The following is a 16,441-nucleotide window of genomic DNA, read 5'->3' as shown; positions in this document are numbered from 1 at the left end:
AGAACGATCTGAATGCAGAGTCACACCATCACCCCGCACAGAAATCTGCTCTTATCAAGACGCTCATTCATCGAGCTAAGAAAGTGTCAGATGGTGACAGTCTGAGAAGTAAAATTCAACATGTTAAAGAAGCGCTGCAAATGAACAGTTAGAATGATGCACAAATCAACAGGGCATTGAATACCAAAACCAAATCAAATAACAAGAGCATTGAAACTGCCCAAGTAATTAAAATGATTAAAATACCATAGATTGCGGGAGTCGCTGATAAACTAGCCAGATGTTTGGAAAAACTAAATATCCGAGTCAGATTTGGCACAGTACATAAAATACAGAAATTAATATCTGGTACGAAAGATGTATTACCGAAGCTATCAACAGAAGGTGTGTACAGGATTAACTGCACGTGTGGTAAATGTCATGTTGGGCAGACAGGACGAATGATCAGCACGAGACTAAAAGAACATCAGAGAAATATTAAATTATCCCAAATACAACTGTCAGCAGTAGCAGAACACGCGTGCCAACAAGGACACTAAATTTATTTTGATAATGTTGAAGTTTTGTGCAAAACTAGCTACTACTGGCCGAGACTAATTAGATAATCTAACAAAATTAAAAGAAATAAAAATATTTTTAACCGTTCGGATAACTATTGCCTTAGTGCTGCGTGGAAGCGAATAATAAAATAATAAAATTATTTAAATGCATGCCTACAAAGGGCAGCGTACTTCAATAGGGATTACCGTTGACACAGCTATTTTAATAAACACAATAGACAGGAAGGACAAGATCAAAGGGCTCGCATAATGCACATGCATAATGTGCGCTGCGTCAGTAATCCCCTCCCCCCCCACACATTGTGCAATAGCACAGAAGCGTGGTCACCACATCTACGCCTCTATATAAGGAACGAAACAGGTGGACTTCTCCACAAATCTAGCTTTCGCCTGATGATGCTAGTTGTAATTACTGGCGAAACGTCGTACTCAGATTCAGGGGCGGTTTCTTCATTAGGGCGATTGGGCGACGCACCACCAATGTCATTCAACCACAGAGTCACGCTAGCCGTCACTGTGCCTCTGGATAGAGTCCAATCAGCGTCATGCTACGTTCTGTGGCCTCTTTTTGGGCGATTTCCCTCCAGCTGAGAATCGCCCCGAGTGGTCCCATAGACTTACATTCAAAGATGTTTTTTTTCGAACGGGGGCGCTGCAATGCATTCTCTATGGCTTCCGGGAGGGCTCGCCCTAACGTGCTTACGTCATCATACGTGCTTACTTCATCATACGTAAGCACGTTTCATCCAACAATATAATTTGTCGCCACCTAGTGGAATCTTTAATAAAAGAAACTTGAGTGGTTTGTTTTAATAGTGAGTATAGAAACAAACAAGATGTATTGTAAGAGTCACTTTATTTTTCATTAATATTAAAGAAGTGAAGTTGCCTTTACATGCTTAAGCTGTTAATTTATCCATTGCATGGGTGGACCTTATCCTTATCAATCATCCAGACATTTGCCCCCCCTGAGAGATTTTGCAGGAGCCGCCACTGCTCAGATTGTAAATGTTGTGGCTTGGCTCTCCAAACACACCGGTTAGTGCTGTACTAGTGACGAATTGGCCACGTTCTGTTAACGTGACAACCCTTACTAGTTGGCTGTGTCGGATTGGTGGCGGGTGTAAATGACACATTCATATATTAACGTGATCAAACCCAAAAACCTCTACTATGGATGATATTGGTCATGAAAGCCTACACGTTAAACAGAAAAAATGCCACTGAAGTCGATGCTATTATTGCATATAGCTAGGTAATATGAAACCTTAATCTGGTAGAAAAAACAAAGGCAATTAATATACCACTACTCATTTGTAAACAACCATAGTTATATTTTGATTTAAAGCTTTCGTGACTGCAGGGATTCATATTCTAGGTTATTTCGGTAAAGTCACGTAGAAGGGAAATAATAAAATAATATAAATATAAAACAACAAATTCTCAAAAAAGAATTAATAAAAATATAAAACAATATAATATAAATATAAAACAATAAAAATTCTCAAAAAAGAATTTGTATTGTTTAATATTTATATTATTTTATTATTTCCCTTCTACGTGACTTTACCGAAAGAACCAATAATATAAACCATAGTTATGTAGATCTAGAGTATATGACTTGTCATTGAATAGAGCAAAACTGAAAACCCTGGTGAAGTCAGCCCATCATCCCGCTCGGGTATAATGAGTGCCACTGTGGGCATTCAATGTTGGTTGTCCTGAGCAGACTTGCCCCTACCATGGCAATGTGGAATATCCACCACTTGCTCAGGATCAGCAGTGGGCATGAGTGCCAGCTACCCGAGATAACCCCCCCTGCCCCAAACATCCCCCAACAATCCCCCACATCCTCCCCCTATACCCCACACCATCCGCACACCTCAACACCACACCAGTGACTCCTTATCACCGCTCACCCAATACAGCAGCCCAGCAATCTCCGCTACCCCCTACACCACCACCACTCACTCCATCCCCATCACTCACCTGCACGCACCACTCACCAACACCCACCTCCACACACAACCACTCACCTCCACACAACCACCCACCTCCACACACAAACACCCACCACCACACACAAACACCCACCCTACACACCACCACCCACCTCCACACACAAACAACCACCCCACACACCACCACCCACCTCCACACACAAACAACCACCCCACACACAAACACCCACCACCACACATCAACACCCACCCCACACACCACCACCCACCTCCACACACAAACAACCACCCCACACACCACCGCTCACCTCCACACACAAACACCCACCCCACACATCACCACCCACCTCCACACACTAACACCCACCACCACACACAAACACCCACCACCACACATCAACACCCACCCCACACACCACCACTCACCAACACCCACCCGACGCACCACCGCTCACCTCCACGCACCACTCACAACCATCCACCTCCACACACAAACACCCACCTCCACACACAAACACCCACCCCACACACACCACCACCCACCTCCACACACCACCACCCACCTCTATGTGCATACAGCACACGCCCACGAAGCACGTCCGCCTGCGTGAAGTTCAGCACTGGCCTGCTGGGCAAGGCAGCCAGCGCCACGTATCCACTGCTGGGGGGCGAGATGGTGAAGAGCACGTCCTCGGGTAGCGAGTCGAGGTCCTGGGCGCTCAGCTCCGCTGTCGTGATGGGGGTCACGGAGCCAAACCACACCTGCACGACACAAATGGGCGACACGGTACACTTAATACCGTCATCGGCTGCCGTTCTGTCACCAATCTCATCCATCAGCCCTTTTAGCGAAAATTCCCTTATTCATATTCTTGGTTCTTTCGGTAAAGTCACGTAGAAGGGAAATAATATAATAATAAATATTGAACAATAAAATTATCACGACGTTTCGATTGCAACAAGCAATCAAGTGTGAAACCCACAGCAAGACAATTTGCTTGCTGTGGTTTTCACACCTGATGATGATATAATGTTCTTGCTGTGGTGATGATTGCTTGTGTTGTAATCGAAACGTTGTGATAATTTTATTGTTTTATTTTATTATTTTATTATTTCCCTTCTACGCGACTTTGCCGAAAGAACCAAGAATATGAATCCCTGCAGTCACGAAAGCTTTAAATCGACAATGCCCTTCTCAAGCCCAATTACTTTTTTGAACAGTCAACTTTATTCTTGATTTGAAGCTTTCGTGACTGCAGTAATCCATACTCTTTGGTTCTTTCGGTAAAGTTACGTAGGTATTTTTCCATGGGTTCCTTGGCTCCATGTGCTCCTCTCTCTGTCTCTTCGTATATACCCAAGCATGCACCCATCCCCATGCATTCTTTGTGTACCTTGCAGATTTTGCTCAAATGGTTGTGGGATTTTGTGACCCACCGCAATAATAATCTGCGCCGATTCAAAGCTTTTTTTTCTGGGCCCATTGCTCTGCTGATTTTAATAATCAAGTTTGGTTTTATAAAGGAGCGCCAATCTGCTTCTTCATCATGGGACCTCCTCTTCCAGTACCAAAATATGACAATAGGTTTTTCCACTTTTTTCTGGCAACAAAACAGGTGTTAAGATGTTAAAACACCAAACTGAAACATTTTACAAGGAATCATGTCTGCATTAACCACAATGCTTGAGGTCAGCATGCAAAAAAAACTCTAATAAAATATTCATTGTCCTTGAAACTAATAAATGAACTTTACTGAATTGAGGCCAACTTTTCAGCCTTTTTTTTATAAAGTTATTAGATAATTTCCCAATGATAATTTTCTTTTGTCATTATAATGACTATGTCATATAAAATAAAAAACGGGCATTACTTTCTCAAGACAAGTTTTGGCCATTATATCTCCTATAAATAATGCATTCTCACACCTAAGATTTGATGTATGTATTATAAAGTCGAAGCTCAATGTTAATGAATTTAATCAATAATCCATTATATGCACATTAATATTAAAGATGTCCTTTTATTCTGGAAGCCCCACTGAATCTCTAAACTTTTTCATAAGGAATGTTTGGCCAATTTATGACCGAATATGTTACAAATGAAAAGAAATCAGCATACCTGGAGAAAACCCATGCATAGAAGAAGTGGATAACATACTGTCTGCAGGGATAGCCTCCCCATTATCATCATGAACACTAACATTATAAGCAGTACTCGCATCAGCATGATCAGCATGATCAGCATGATGATCATCATCATCAGAGAACTTGTCAGCCCTGGCTGGGCCACAGCTCCGAGCACACGAGGGGGTGAGAGCATTGCAGGAACACGTTTTTATATTTAGGCCTTGAATTGCGAGCACTTTCATGAATGCAATCGTCTTCACGAAATTAAATGCCTTTTGATAACATAGGCATAATGATGTGCGATTGTACGTATGTACGTACGTACGTGATCGATGGTGAAGAATGCGTCCTTGAGCCAGATTGCTTGCATAGTTGGTTGGCCCTTTAAATGTTGCGTAATTGAGTTCCCTAAGAGTTTCAAGAATAATGTGTCTGTGCGTGTGCGAGTGATAGGAGGAGACTCGAGCTGTAATCATTCAAATCTGTTTTTATCTCCTCTTTGAATAGAGTAGCGATTAAGATAACACCCCATAATTGAGGTATTCATTTCTGTGCGAAATCCAGTAAATAGGTAATACAGGAAAATACGTCTCATATGAGTAACTATGGTCCTGTTGCCTTGATCTCATTACTTTGCAAAGTAATAACATCGATCATCAACAATCGGCTCCTCCACCACTTGAAGTCATTATACCATCACAGCGGTCATCAACGCCAGATTCCGTCAAGCGTGATCTACAAGTTACCTGTCTTTCTGACTCGTATTGCGGGTTAAAGCCTTGACAAATCTACGACCAAAGACCTTAACATTTCTAAAGCACCTGACTGTCTGGCATCCTACATCATATTTCACAGCTACACCATCATTTGGAATCCGATCTAATCTGCAAGCTTATATTTATAACTTTCTACCAGCGGGAGTAGCGCTCCAATTGCATTTCTACAATATAATTTCTTCCATTATTTATTATCTTCCACTCGCAAAACGATCGACTCCTTTGCAGATGACAGCAAACGTCATGCGTCATACCTATTTAAATCACAGGCTGAAAGTCGTTGACAATGAGCTGCCCAAGGTGCAGATGCTTCACCATCAATCACCGCTGGTTTGAGCACAATCCTTGATTGCGGTGGCAGAAACCTGGCCACATTCAACTAAAAAAAACTCAGTCGATGATTGATATCACATACGGCTGGCAATTTTCACAGCGTGTCCCATCATATTTAACAAAGATATTCTTATCATAGTAAAACCATTATCCTGTTTGGCACAACAATCTCAACTGACCTGTCATGGAATGTTTGCTGACTATAAACAAATATATCTCCAAGGTGGGCCATATTCAAAATAAATATCGTGTCAATTTGTGAAATTACAAACCTGTACAGCAAATCAGGTCACGAACCTGTCCTCGCAGACCCTTCACTGTAGCCCTACTGCACACGTGTGGGTCTCTCTCAGGGCACTGTGGTTTCCTCCCATATGCAAAACTAATCAATGCTGGCATTGGTCCAACGTTGCAATGCACAAGCCCCCTAATAAAGAGCCTTGACACTCAGTGGGGAGGCTGCCCGAGATAAATAATATACGGCATTATTATTCATTACCTCTCAAAGATGCAATACCATTTAAAATATATTTTTGAGCATTCACTGCTGACGGAGCGAATGTAATGAATTATCAAAAAGCCAAGCACTTGCATTTACCGCAAAGCAGCCACCCAGGATTGTAACCCAGGATAATTGGTGGCTCTCTGTGTTGTGCCACCAGCGACCCGAACCACCGGCCAAGCCCGTACCTTGAGCACATTGTTGACGATGATGGCAGGCGCCTCGTCGTTGACGGGCACCACAAGAATGGGCAGGGTGAGTGGCCGGCTGTGCTTGTGCAGGTGCGAGTCATTGGCCATGAGTACGAGGCTGTCACCGGCGGTCTCGCTGCCATCGTGCGCGTATTCCATCAGTCCCTGTGCCACCTGCAGAGGAAAAGCATTCGAGGATTCCCTTGAGTTCACCCCGCACCGTCAACAAATAGTAACTGCCACACAGCGAGTGGGACCGAAACATTGGCGCTCAGTATCTGCAAAGTAAAACACAATGCGGAGACATTCATGCAATTAAGTGGAAAAGTGTGACCGTCCTCTGTGACATCAGCAATTCTTTCCATCAATGCAAAAGTACAGAAGCGGAGCGAAACTTCAGTGTTAAGTTTCCGTTTCTCACGTTCTCCCAGATCTATCAACTTTTTTAGACCCCCCCAAAATCCCCACGAACTCAACGTTACATTCCTCACTTCAATTATCCCCCCCGATTTCCCACATGTATCATTAAATAATGTCCCTCCGACCCATTGTACATGCTTTTATTTAACTCACTCGGTCTGTTGTTGTTGTCGTATCCTCAAATCTTGTAACTCAACTTTAACCCACTTTCCAATGTGGTATCGACTGCAAACTTGGTATACTTATGTCATACTGATGACAATATTATATTCTATCATAAAAAATTTAATTTTTTTTTTAAAAACATTCATTTTCATATGTTATGTTTCGGCTTGGGTCTAATTGTCCACGCTCAACTCACGTTGGCTGTAAATCACCACGGTCTTTTACATTATGGCAAGCTTTGCGGCCATTTCCTGGAGTGGTGGAGTTCTGCCATTACTCGTACGGTACATTTCATTAAAGCGTGTTTAAAAAAAAGTTGTTAAAAATATTACTTATTACATTAAACGTCCAAATCTTTGCCACATTGGCGGCACACGTTGCGCATCGGTCACATGTCAGTGGTGCCGCTTTCCCCGCCCAGGCGTTACGGTGACGCGTGGAGCGAGCGGTGGCGAGATGCGTGGAGAAGTCGGATATCGAGGGGTAGCGTTTGCATGCAGCGAGAAGCGGGAGACGACTGTTGTGGGACGCAGGATATGTGCGGAGCGGCGAGAGTGATGGTCGCACGAGTAAGAGATGGGAAACGTGTCAAGGAACAGGGGGGGAATGTGTGGAGCGAGAAAGGTGAAGATGAGAACAGTGGGAGATGTGGGGAGTGGCAGAAGCAGAGACTTGGCACACAGAAGCGTGCAGCATGCAGTGCGGGAGATGTGTGGAGTACAGGTACACGGGAAGATGGATGGATTTGCAATCAGTCGTAATTGAGCCAGTTCACATAGTGTGATTCGCATAAGGGGCCGTCCATAAATTACGTCACGCGATTTTGGACGATTTTTGACCCCCCCCCCCCTCGTCACACGGCGTCACAAAGTCAGACCCCCCCTCAAATATGATGTCACAAAGCTCTGCGCCCCACCCCCCCCCCCCCAAATATAAAACATGCTTCAAAATGGCTTTAAACTATTGTCATTGTAGTGCATATTTAATGTGGCGCTGCACTCTTATGTTGTAGGAGAAAACATTTATTAAAAAGTCAATTTAATTAAGTAGAACGTGTCGTCTATATGTATTTAAAGTTTCGCATTCTGATGTGACGTCACATTTCTCAAACCCCTCCCCCCCTCGTCACACATCGTCACAAATGTCTGACCCCCCCTCCCCCCAGATGCGTGATGTCATTTATGGACGGCCCCCAACCCTAACACCATTGGTAGAGACCGAAATATGTTGCAAGAGCATGAAAACGTTTGGGTCTCATAGGCCACATCGCATTTAAAACGGCTTTAAACAACTGTAATGTAAAAAAAATAAACAGAAATAATTATGATAATTGTTTTTTTACCTTTCTATCTGGCAACAAAACTGACACTTTTTTACAAGGAGTCATGTTTGCATAGACCACAATACCTGCAGTCATAATGCAAACAAAAAACATAACTTTGATAATGTATGCACTGTCCTTGAAGTTGATTGGTCCACACCCGAGACAGCTTTCCTTAGAGCCTAGTCTCACATTGTGTTGCCAGATAAAAGGGTAAAAAAACCAATTATCATATTTTTTTCTTCTGGCAAATGAGGTTCCAATGGTAGAAATAATTATCTCGACGTAATTTTTATAACGTTGGGCTCGTTCACAAAACGGGTGAAGAATCTAATCGTCCCTTACCTGGATAAACACGAGCAACGAATTGACTTAACATGATTATACACACTTATAATGAATTCCATATATATGTTAATTTGAATTTGTGTCTAGGGAATGTTACAGGCTTTTATTAGTACGAATATGTTAAGAGTGGTAGCTTGAAGGTTATTAAACCCATTCGTCCACGCAGCAGTAAACGCAATCCAAAGGGCATTCAAGGCCTCCGTGACACCCTGCCACCTGATTCTGCGCTCTCAATGCCGCACGGAACATTCCACCCCACACGCGAGGGAAACGATCCTGCAATGCGTTACCTCCCACCCGTAGAATCCGACGAGCCGCATGTCCGGTTTGCGAGCGTTCTGAATGTGTCCGTGCTTGGGTTGCTCAACGATGACGTAGTGCAACCTCAGACGGTCAAACAAGGGGTTCGTGCTGGATATGTCGTCTTGAGTCAGCACCGCCAGCCCTCCCTCGGCGACGGTGAGGTTCTGAATGGTCAGCTCAATCTCCGATGGAATAACACTGATACACATGTCCACCCCACGCAATTCCATGAAGCCATTGGACGAATCCACTGTGAAGCTATCCTCTGTCGCGGGCAGCTCCGTGTGCAGATACTCGATCATTTCCTCGTTGACCTCTTGCTGGGTGAAGGACACGAGGCCCTCGGCCTTCCGCGTTGGTGACTTTGGGACGGTCACATCTCGCTTCTTCAAAAATCCATGCTTCGGAGGTCTTATGACGGTGAACGTGATTTCGGAAGGGAGACTGGCTTCATGCGAGACCTTAGACAAATTCAACAAGGGGGAAAGTGTAAAGCAACACATGTGTACAGTTGTACCCAGTAAATGGTGAACGTGATTACACGAGACAATGGTGGCTAGGGAGAGCGAGTGCCATTAGTTCCCAAGCATGGGTTACAATCCATTAGCTTCAGTGTAAACAGTTAATGCACTGTGACCATAAGAAAATTGACTCAATAGTTAATTACATGTTATTTTGGAGCAGCTATTTAGCCCTCACTACAACATTTAGAAAGGTTATGTGTTATGTAACCCTTTACATAACATGCAGTTTGAGACACATTATTGTATATTTTTGTATTATTTTTAACCTGAAGAGAAACTCGTCACCTTACAAAAAAATAACAAGTGAAGACGTAGCAGGAATGGGTGACGTATAACAACGTGATGGGTATAACGATCAAATGGACATAGAAAAAGGGACATCCAATTTATTGTTGGTCCTTGAGACATTGCGCTGAGCATGGCTTATCAGTACCACACAGGATGATAACGCTAACTGAAGATTTCCTTGTATCATTTTGGCTCCAGATCACACATATGCATGGTAGCAAGGCCACCGCAGGAGCCTTTTTACACGCTTTTTATTTAACTCACTCCGTCTGTTGTCGTATCCTTGAAAAATGTTGTAACTCGAGTTTTACCCACTTCCCAATGTGCCATCGACTGCAAACTTGGTATACTTATGTCATACTGATGACAAGACTATATTCTATCATCAAAAATATGAAATATCTATTTTTAAACCTTTTACACGCTTTTATTTAACTCACTGTCTGTTGTCGTATCCTCAAATCTTGTAACTCAATTTTAACCGTCTTCCCAATGTCGTATCGACTGCAAACTTGGTATAGGTATGTCAAACTGATGACAATACTATATTCTATCATTAAAAATTAAAAATATTTTTTTTAAACAATATTTTTACGGGTCTAATTGTCCACGCTCAACTCACGTTGCATGTAAACCACCAGGGTCCCTTACGTTATGGCAAGCTGCGGGGCCACTTCCTGGAGTCGTGGAGTTCTGCCATTAAGAGTAGGGTACATTTAATTAAAGTGTGTTTTTTTAAAAGTATTTTTAAATATTTTATTTACAAGTAACTTCGCATTAAACGGGTATCGTGATACATTTCTGTAGAGCTTTCCAGATCTTCTCCAAGGGCATGTTAACTCACCCCTCAGTATGGGGGGCTCAAATGGGGGGGCTGTACTGCACTACCTTAAATTAGGCACAACAGCCGACTGCTGCTCTATCTATTCCTACTTTTGCATCTTTTGCATACTATTACCTCTTGTGTAGAACACTGAAGGAAACGGCTCCAAATCTTAAAAACGGGACCTTCCGAAACAAATTCTGAAGACTGAGTTGGCACATTCCTGCATAAATAATACCCGACTCTCAAAGGCTCTGGGGTAATGAAAAGAGTGGCTGCTTCAAGGAGACCCTTCTAGGCGATTCACCCAAGGAAGACGGCTCGGGTAATAGAATTACATTGCTGCTACTTCCACATTCACTTCCTCCAATCTGCACAAGGGCTCGGATAGCAGGAAGATATTGGTGCGACTCCTAAGCTCCCTACTCTTGTCCACGAAAGACTCGGATAACAGCAAGAATGTAGCGCACACAGATGACAGGAAAGTCCGCGGTGCTTGTGGTGTGCGTAGAATGCGGGAGGCATCGGGCCTCGGATAAGAGTTTTACTGTCATTTGTGTGGGGTATTAACAAACGGTGCCATGTTGTTTGTTAAAGAGCTTACTTGTGAAACAGATGAGAGTGGGCCGGTGTATGTTTGTCAGGGTACGATGGGCTCAACGTTACCCACAACCCGTGGGTAAATTTAGATCACTACGCGTGAGTGTCATTGCCAAGGTTCCTAATAATAACAACACTACCTTCAACTCACTTGCAAAAAATTCACGACGTAATTTGCTATAATTATTCACAAAGATATAGCTTGCAAAATATATATGTATACTCTTTGGTTTTTTCGGTAAAGTCACGTAGGTAAAAAGTAAAATAAAATAAATAAAAACCACTAAATAAAATCACGACGTTTCGGAGGCAACACAAGCTTCCGTCTTCAGGTGGAACCGTTACAGCCAAGTAGAATATATATGTATACAACATATACCCCGAATCTCAAATGCTTCTGGCCAAAGGTCGCAAACAGGTTTTGATTCCTTACCTGTATCCGGCCGCACCAGGGTCGCAAATGGGTACCCGTATCCGGCCGGATACGGGTACCCGTTCCCTACCCGTAACCGTACCCTACCCGAAATGAGTGACAAACGGTTACTCACCAGTGACTCACGGCCTACCCGTACCCGTACCCGGCCGGGTACGGGTAGCCAGGTATCGGGTAGGGTACGGGTATCGGGTACCCGGTTGCGACCTCTGCTTCTGGCCAAGTTCAATAAACAGCAAAGACTTATGAGGGGTGCGATTGCGGCGCTCATGCCCCCCCGCAGGACTGCACCACCCACCAGCAGTGCGCTGTCGGTGATCCTCACCGCCCCGCCTCTCTCCACCAGCACGCCGCCGCCGCTGCTGCTGTTGTGCACGAGCACGGGGGCGGTGCCGTGCGCCGCCAACCGCACGCGCACCGCCAGCTCCGCCCGCGTCTCCAGGCCGTGCGCCGCCACGTGCAGGCCGATCGCGTCCCTGGGCACAGAGCCGTTGGCGTGCTCGTACACCACCCTGCCCTGGGTGACGTCGCTCTGGGTGAAGAAGTCGCTGGCGACCTCTCCGATGATCAACTGGCCGTGCATCGGCGGAGTCGCCACGCGATACTGGATTTCGTTCTCGTGCCTGATGTCCAGGTTTGTGAAGACGCCGAGGTGAAGTGCGGTGAGATTGCAGCTCTGCCCCTGTGTTACAAGTACACTAATGGGACTCATCACTCTGAGGAAGGCTTCTGAAGCTCGGATCTCCAGCAGACCGGACACTCGATGAAGTCCATCAGAAACCATCAGTGCAAGATGACTAGCGTCTCCTCCATGGTGTATGAATAAAACGAGGCCATTCTCAAGGTCTTGTTGTTTGAATTCCGTAAGGTTGTGAGCCGAGTCATTCGCTGAAACAAGTTGCCCACTGAATGTGCTCTGCTGTTTGTAGACCAGGTTCGAGTCTTGAAAATCCCAGTCGGGGTCATGGTAACACACATCTGCTGTTGTTAGCAATCTTTTACCACCCCTCACCACGTGGAAAGCCTTGTCCACAACACGCACCGGCCTTTGATCATTTATAGGCCTTACGTTGATATCAACCTCGCTACGGAGCTGAGCGACATCCGAATCATTGTACACTAGCAATGCGTCAGAAACACGCTTGTTGCCCATTGGAGATGCTACGATTACAAACTGATCTTTTTCAGTTTCCGAGTCGTCGTGCACATAGACAATCCGCTTGTTCAGTATGTCTTGGTTTGTAAAGTGTGTGACATTCTCCAGCCCAGTGGAGGCAGCAGTGTCGTTTCTCAGCAGCGCCCCATGGTGTGGACCACCCACGACATGGAAGCGGTACACGTCGGTGATCTTGGATCGCGCAAAGAGCCCTTGGCTGGTAATCGGCACGCTCCGTCCTTCCTCGACGCTTAGACCCACATTCGTCAAAATGACACTCAAAGGATCCCGCTCAATTTTAATTCGAAACGTATATCGTGGGGACCGGCTATGACCGGCGCTAACTTTAAACTGAAAACTATCCTCCTGATCGCTCCTTGCTCTACCAAAGAGTTCATAGGAAACTCTGTTCAGCTCAACGTCCAGCTGAGTGAAAGTGGAATCGAGCTCGAGGCCGTTTCGAGAGGAACGCAATCGGCCCCTCGTCGGCAGAGTGAGCACCGTGTACACAAGCAGGGAGGCTGGAGGGCGCCCATCGCCTACTGCCGCCAGAACGTGATCATTCGTGATGTCTCCTCTCCTATCGCTTGCAATAGTTAGAGTCTCGTGTCTAATCAGTTTGATGGTGCCACATGAAATATTTAATATAAATTCGTGTTCGTCTGTTGTGAACTCTCCAATGGTAACAGTAAATTTAAAGCTGTCTGTAATGTTTTGAAAGTGGTATGATGTGTCCGTGCTCTCGTATCGAATTTGCGCTTGCTGCAGATCGTGTTGAGTGAAATTGTGAGATGGTCTCCATTCTCCGCCCAAATACCGCTTTTGTAATCTCCCGTAACGACACCCTTCGGTAACTGTAAACCAAATATCAACGAGCTGTTTGTCAGCGTTTGTGTGCACCGAGAGGTTTGCGGCCGTCAGAACGGCTGCGTCGCCCTGGCTTACCAGCAGACCTGTGTTGTTCACAACGCTGAGCTCAACAGGAACGGCCATAACCCTGAGCCAGATGGGCTTCCCCCTCCGGCGATCTCTATCGCTGGCCTGCAGCTCCAACCGGGTGCTGCGCTCCCCTCGGTGCGCGTAATAAACGACGCCCTTCTGAACCTCCGAGTAGCGGAACGTCGTGATATTTATTCGAGGGGAGTCCCTATATGAGAAGAAGCCAGTGCTTGAGCTCAAGCCATCGGTCACGTGGATAAAGGAATTACTCGCATCGGAATCCACATCAGACACTTCCATGATATTCTCTGTGATCTGACGTCTAGTGTTTTCTAACAACATGAACAAGTCACCATTTGGAAAGTTCAACTTTGGAGGATCATTGACTGGCATTATGGAAATCCTAAAGGTGTACTCCTTTTCCTTAGTCGTCAACATAGGCAGCTCCTTTTTGTTGTGGATGAGGATACGGAATTTAAATCTGTCCGAATGGGATTCGGAACCATCGTGGACGTAAATGACGCGTCTGTGTCCAATATCAAGAAGAGTGAATGCCCTCCTCTCATTGGCTCCTGGAATATCGAGTTTAAGGAGACCGTGCCGTGGCTCTTTGGTGATCCTGAACAATATCTGGGACTGTCGGAGTCCCACATTGTTTAAGTCCACAGTGATGTTTATATTGTCAGGATTCAATATGTTTTCTCCACCTTCCTGCACTACTAATGTTTGGAAGACGATTATGGCATCACTGTTCTGCATCTCATTCATTTCATCAACTTCATCATCCTCATCATCGTCATCATTTCCATGCAGAGTAGCTGCAGGAGACGGACTAATCAACAATAAATCTGGGGTGTCTATCGAAAGATCTTCTTCATCCAGCTCTTCTCCACAAGTTATAGATATTTCTCGAGTGACTAAAGCATCCTGGAGACTCTGCTTCTGTAGGTTGATCCTCACATCTCTCATACAACCTTGAAAGGAGCTTCCATGTCCGCCCGGCCTTGACAGAGACACAATTCCCCGAGTCAAAATTTCCTCCATGTTGATATCCTCCACTCCTCCTACAAACATTAGACCAGTGAGGTCCAAATATTTCCGTTTGTGACCAAGGGAGGTCTTTACAATTTCGGCTCCAACGGTGAGTTGCAATTCAGCTATTGTCAAGTTTAGTTTAATTTTATACCACTGTCCATCGTCAACCTTCACGCTTGATGTAACTTTCCTAATTCTATTTCCTTTGTCGATGAGGGCTTGGACATAGCCATCCACTATCTCCATGGCAATGAAGTCAGTCTGCCTGTTGCTGTGGTAGAGCAACACTCCTTGCGGATGCACAGTTTGCAGCACACATTCAAATACCCCCACCTCCCGGGCTGACCATGTATCAAATGCCACGTATGACCTAGGGTTCAGGAAGTGAATGGGATCCTCTTCAAAGGCAGAAAATTCATCGCTGCAGCCCTGCGTCACCTCGTGGACCAGGTCCGTCTCTTCAGCCTCACCGGCGAGCACCGAAAGAAGGTCGTGTTGGTTATAGACCGCATCAGAAATGCATCCACGAAACCCGGGAGAGACCCCCGCCATGTAGGGGTGCTGCTCCAGCCGGGCCGCGCCCCCCCCCAGGAAGACTCCGTGATGCACGTTGAGCTCGAAGCGAGTTCCTGGCAACCGCAGCGACAGCGGAAAGAGCTCGTCAATGGTGAGGACGAGCCTCTCGCGTTCCTGGGTGAGTTGCAGGTCATGCCACAGGAAGTTGTTGAGACGTAGGCCTGGTTGAGAAAGCAGGATCACCTCCCCGGAACCCAAATCCATCCGAACCTGAAGGAGAGACGGGGAATTAACTCCACAAACAATGTCTGGTGGAACAGTGGCCACTTACAAGGGAGAGTGGGACCGTTATCTCTAGTTCGTTGGAAAGAGAATTTTGTTAAAATAGGGAATCATGTCCCTTGAGTTGCATTATCCTGTATTTTAAGGCGACTGAAACTCCAAGGAGTGAATGCACTTGCAACGGAGACAGTTTTTCATAAAGTCTTCAGCTCATCTCCTGCAGCCAACAGGTGTTTATTTTTTAGGCGTTTTATGGATGTCAAAAACTCTGTGGTATCATTTAGGAAAGCTGGACATCGTGTAGTGCTGGCATAGCCCCAATCCAAATATGAACACAAACTAAATACAAAAATATAACAATGCTGGCACTTTTAATGTAGGCAATAGAGGGTTATAAAGTAAAAATAAAAGTGCTTTACTGATTGGATGATTGATGGTCTCATTCTCTTTAACTCAAGCGCACTGCGCACCAAAGGGAAACCTCGTTAGCAGTTACAGCTGGTTCTGAGGCTTTGAAACTGGAGATGGATTCCTGAGGATCCCCCATTAGTGCGCATCTCCCACAATGTCACAGGGAAGAGAAATAGATCCAACGAATATTCACTCAAATTTACCACAGAAATGCTTCACAAGTTTAGCATGAGCCAAATCCTCGCGACAAAATAGATCTGTCCCAAGGTTTTCCATGTAACACTGATGGTAGATAAACTGGCACCGTGAAACCGAGCATAGATTTTTCAAGCAAACTTAAGGAATATAATTTCACAAGCAGGACGCTGTTGCTAGGATTCCACGCGCTGGTTCCCCATTAAACGCCGTGGCACGAGGCAGCGTGTTC

The 16,441-nt window shown here is 45.2% G+C and overlaps 1 protein-coding gene across 1 annotated transcript in view; it reads right to left on the bottom strand.

Moving 5' to 3' along the window:
• LOC144951671 (chondroitin sulfate proteoglycan 4-like) overlaps nt 1-16,441 on the bottom strand; it is a 69,798-nt gene that overhangs the window by 21,241 nt on the left and 32,116 nt on the right. Inside the window, exons 3-6 of the mRNA XM_078881968.1 lie at nt 11,974-15,591; nt 8,995-9,468; nt 6,448-6,624; nt 3,085-3,283 (exon numbers count right to left, since the gene is read on the bottom strand). Of these exons, the coding sequence (XP_078738094.1) occupies nt 3,085-3,283; nt 6,448-6,624; nt 8,995-9,468; nt 11,974-15,591 (4,468 nt within the window). The remainder of the gene's footprint in view (nt 1-3,084; nt 3,284-6,447; nt 6,625-8,994; nt 9,469-11,973; nt 15,592-16,441) is intronic.

Source organism: Lampetra fluviatilis, chromosome 3, assembly GCF_964198595.1.
Source record: "Lampetra fluviatilis chromosome 3, kcLamFluv1.1, whole genome shotgun sequence".
Lineage (NCBI taxonomy): Eukaryota > Metazoa > Chordata > Hyperoartia > Petromyzontiformes > Petromyzontidae > Lampetra > Lampetra fluviatilis.
The sequence above is the reverse complement of the archived record's forward strand: the minus strand, read 5'-3'. Positions and strand labels throughout refer to the sequence as shown.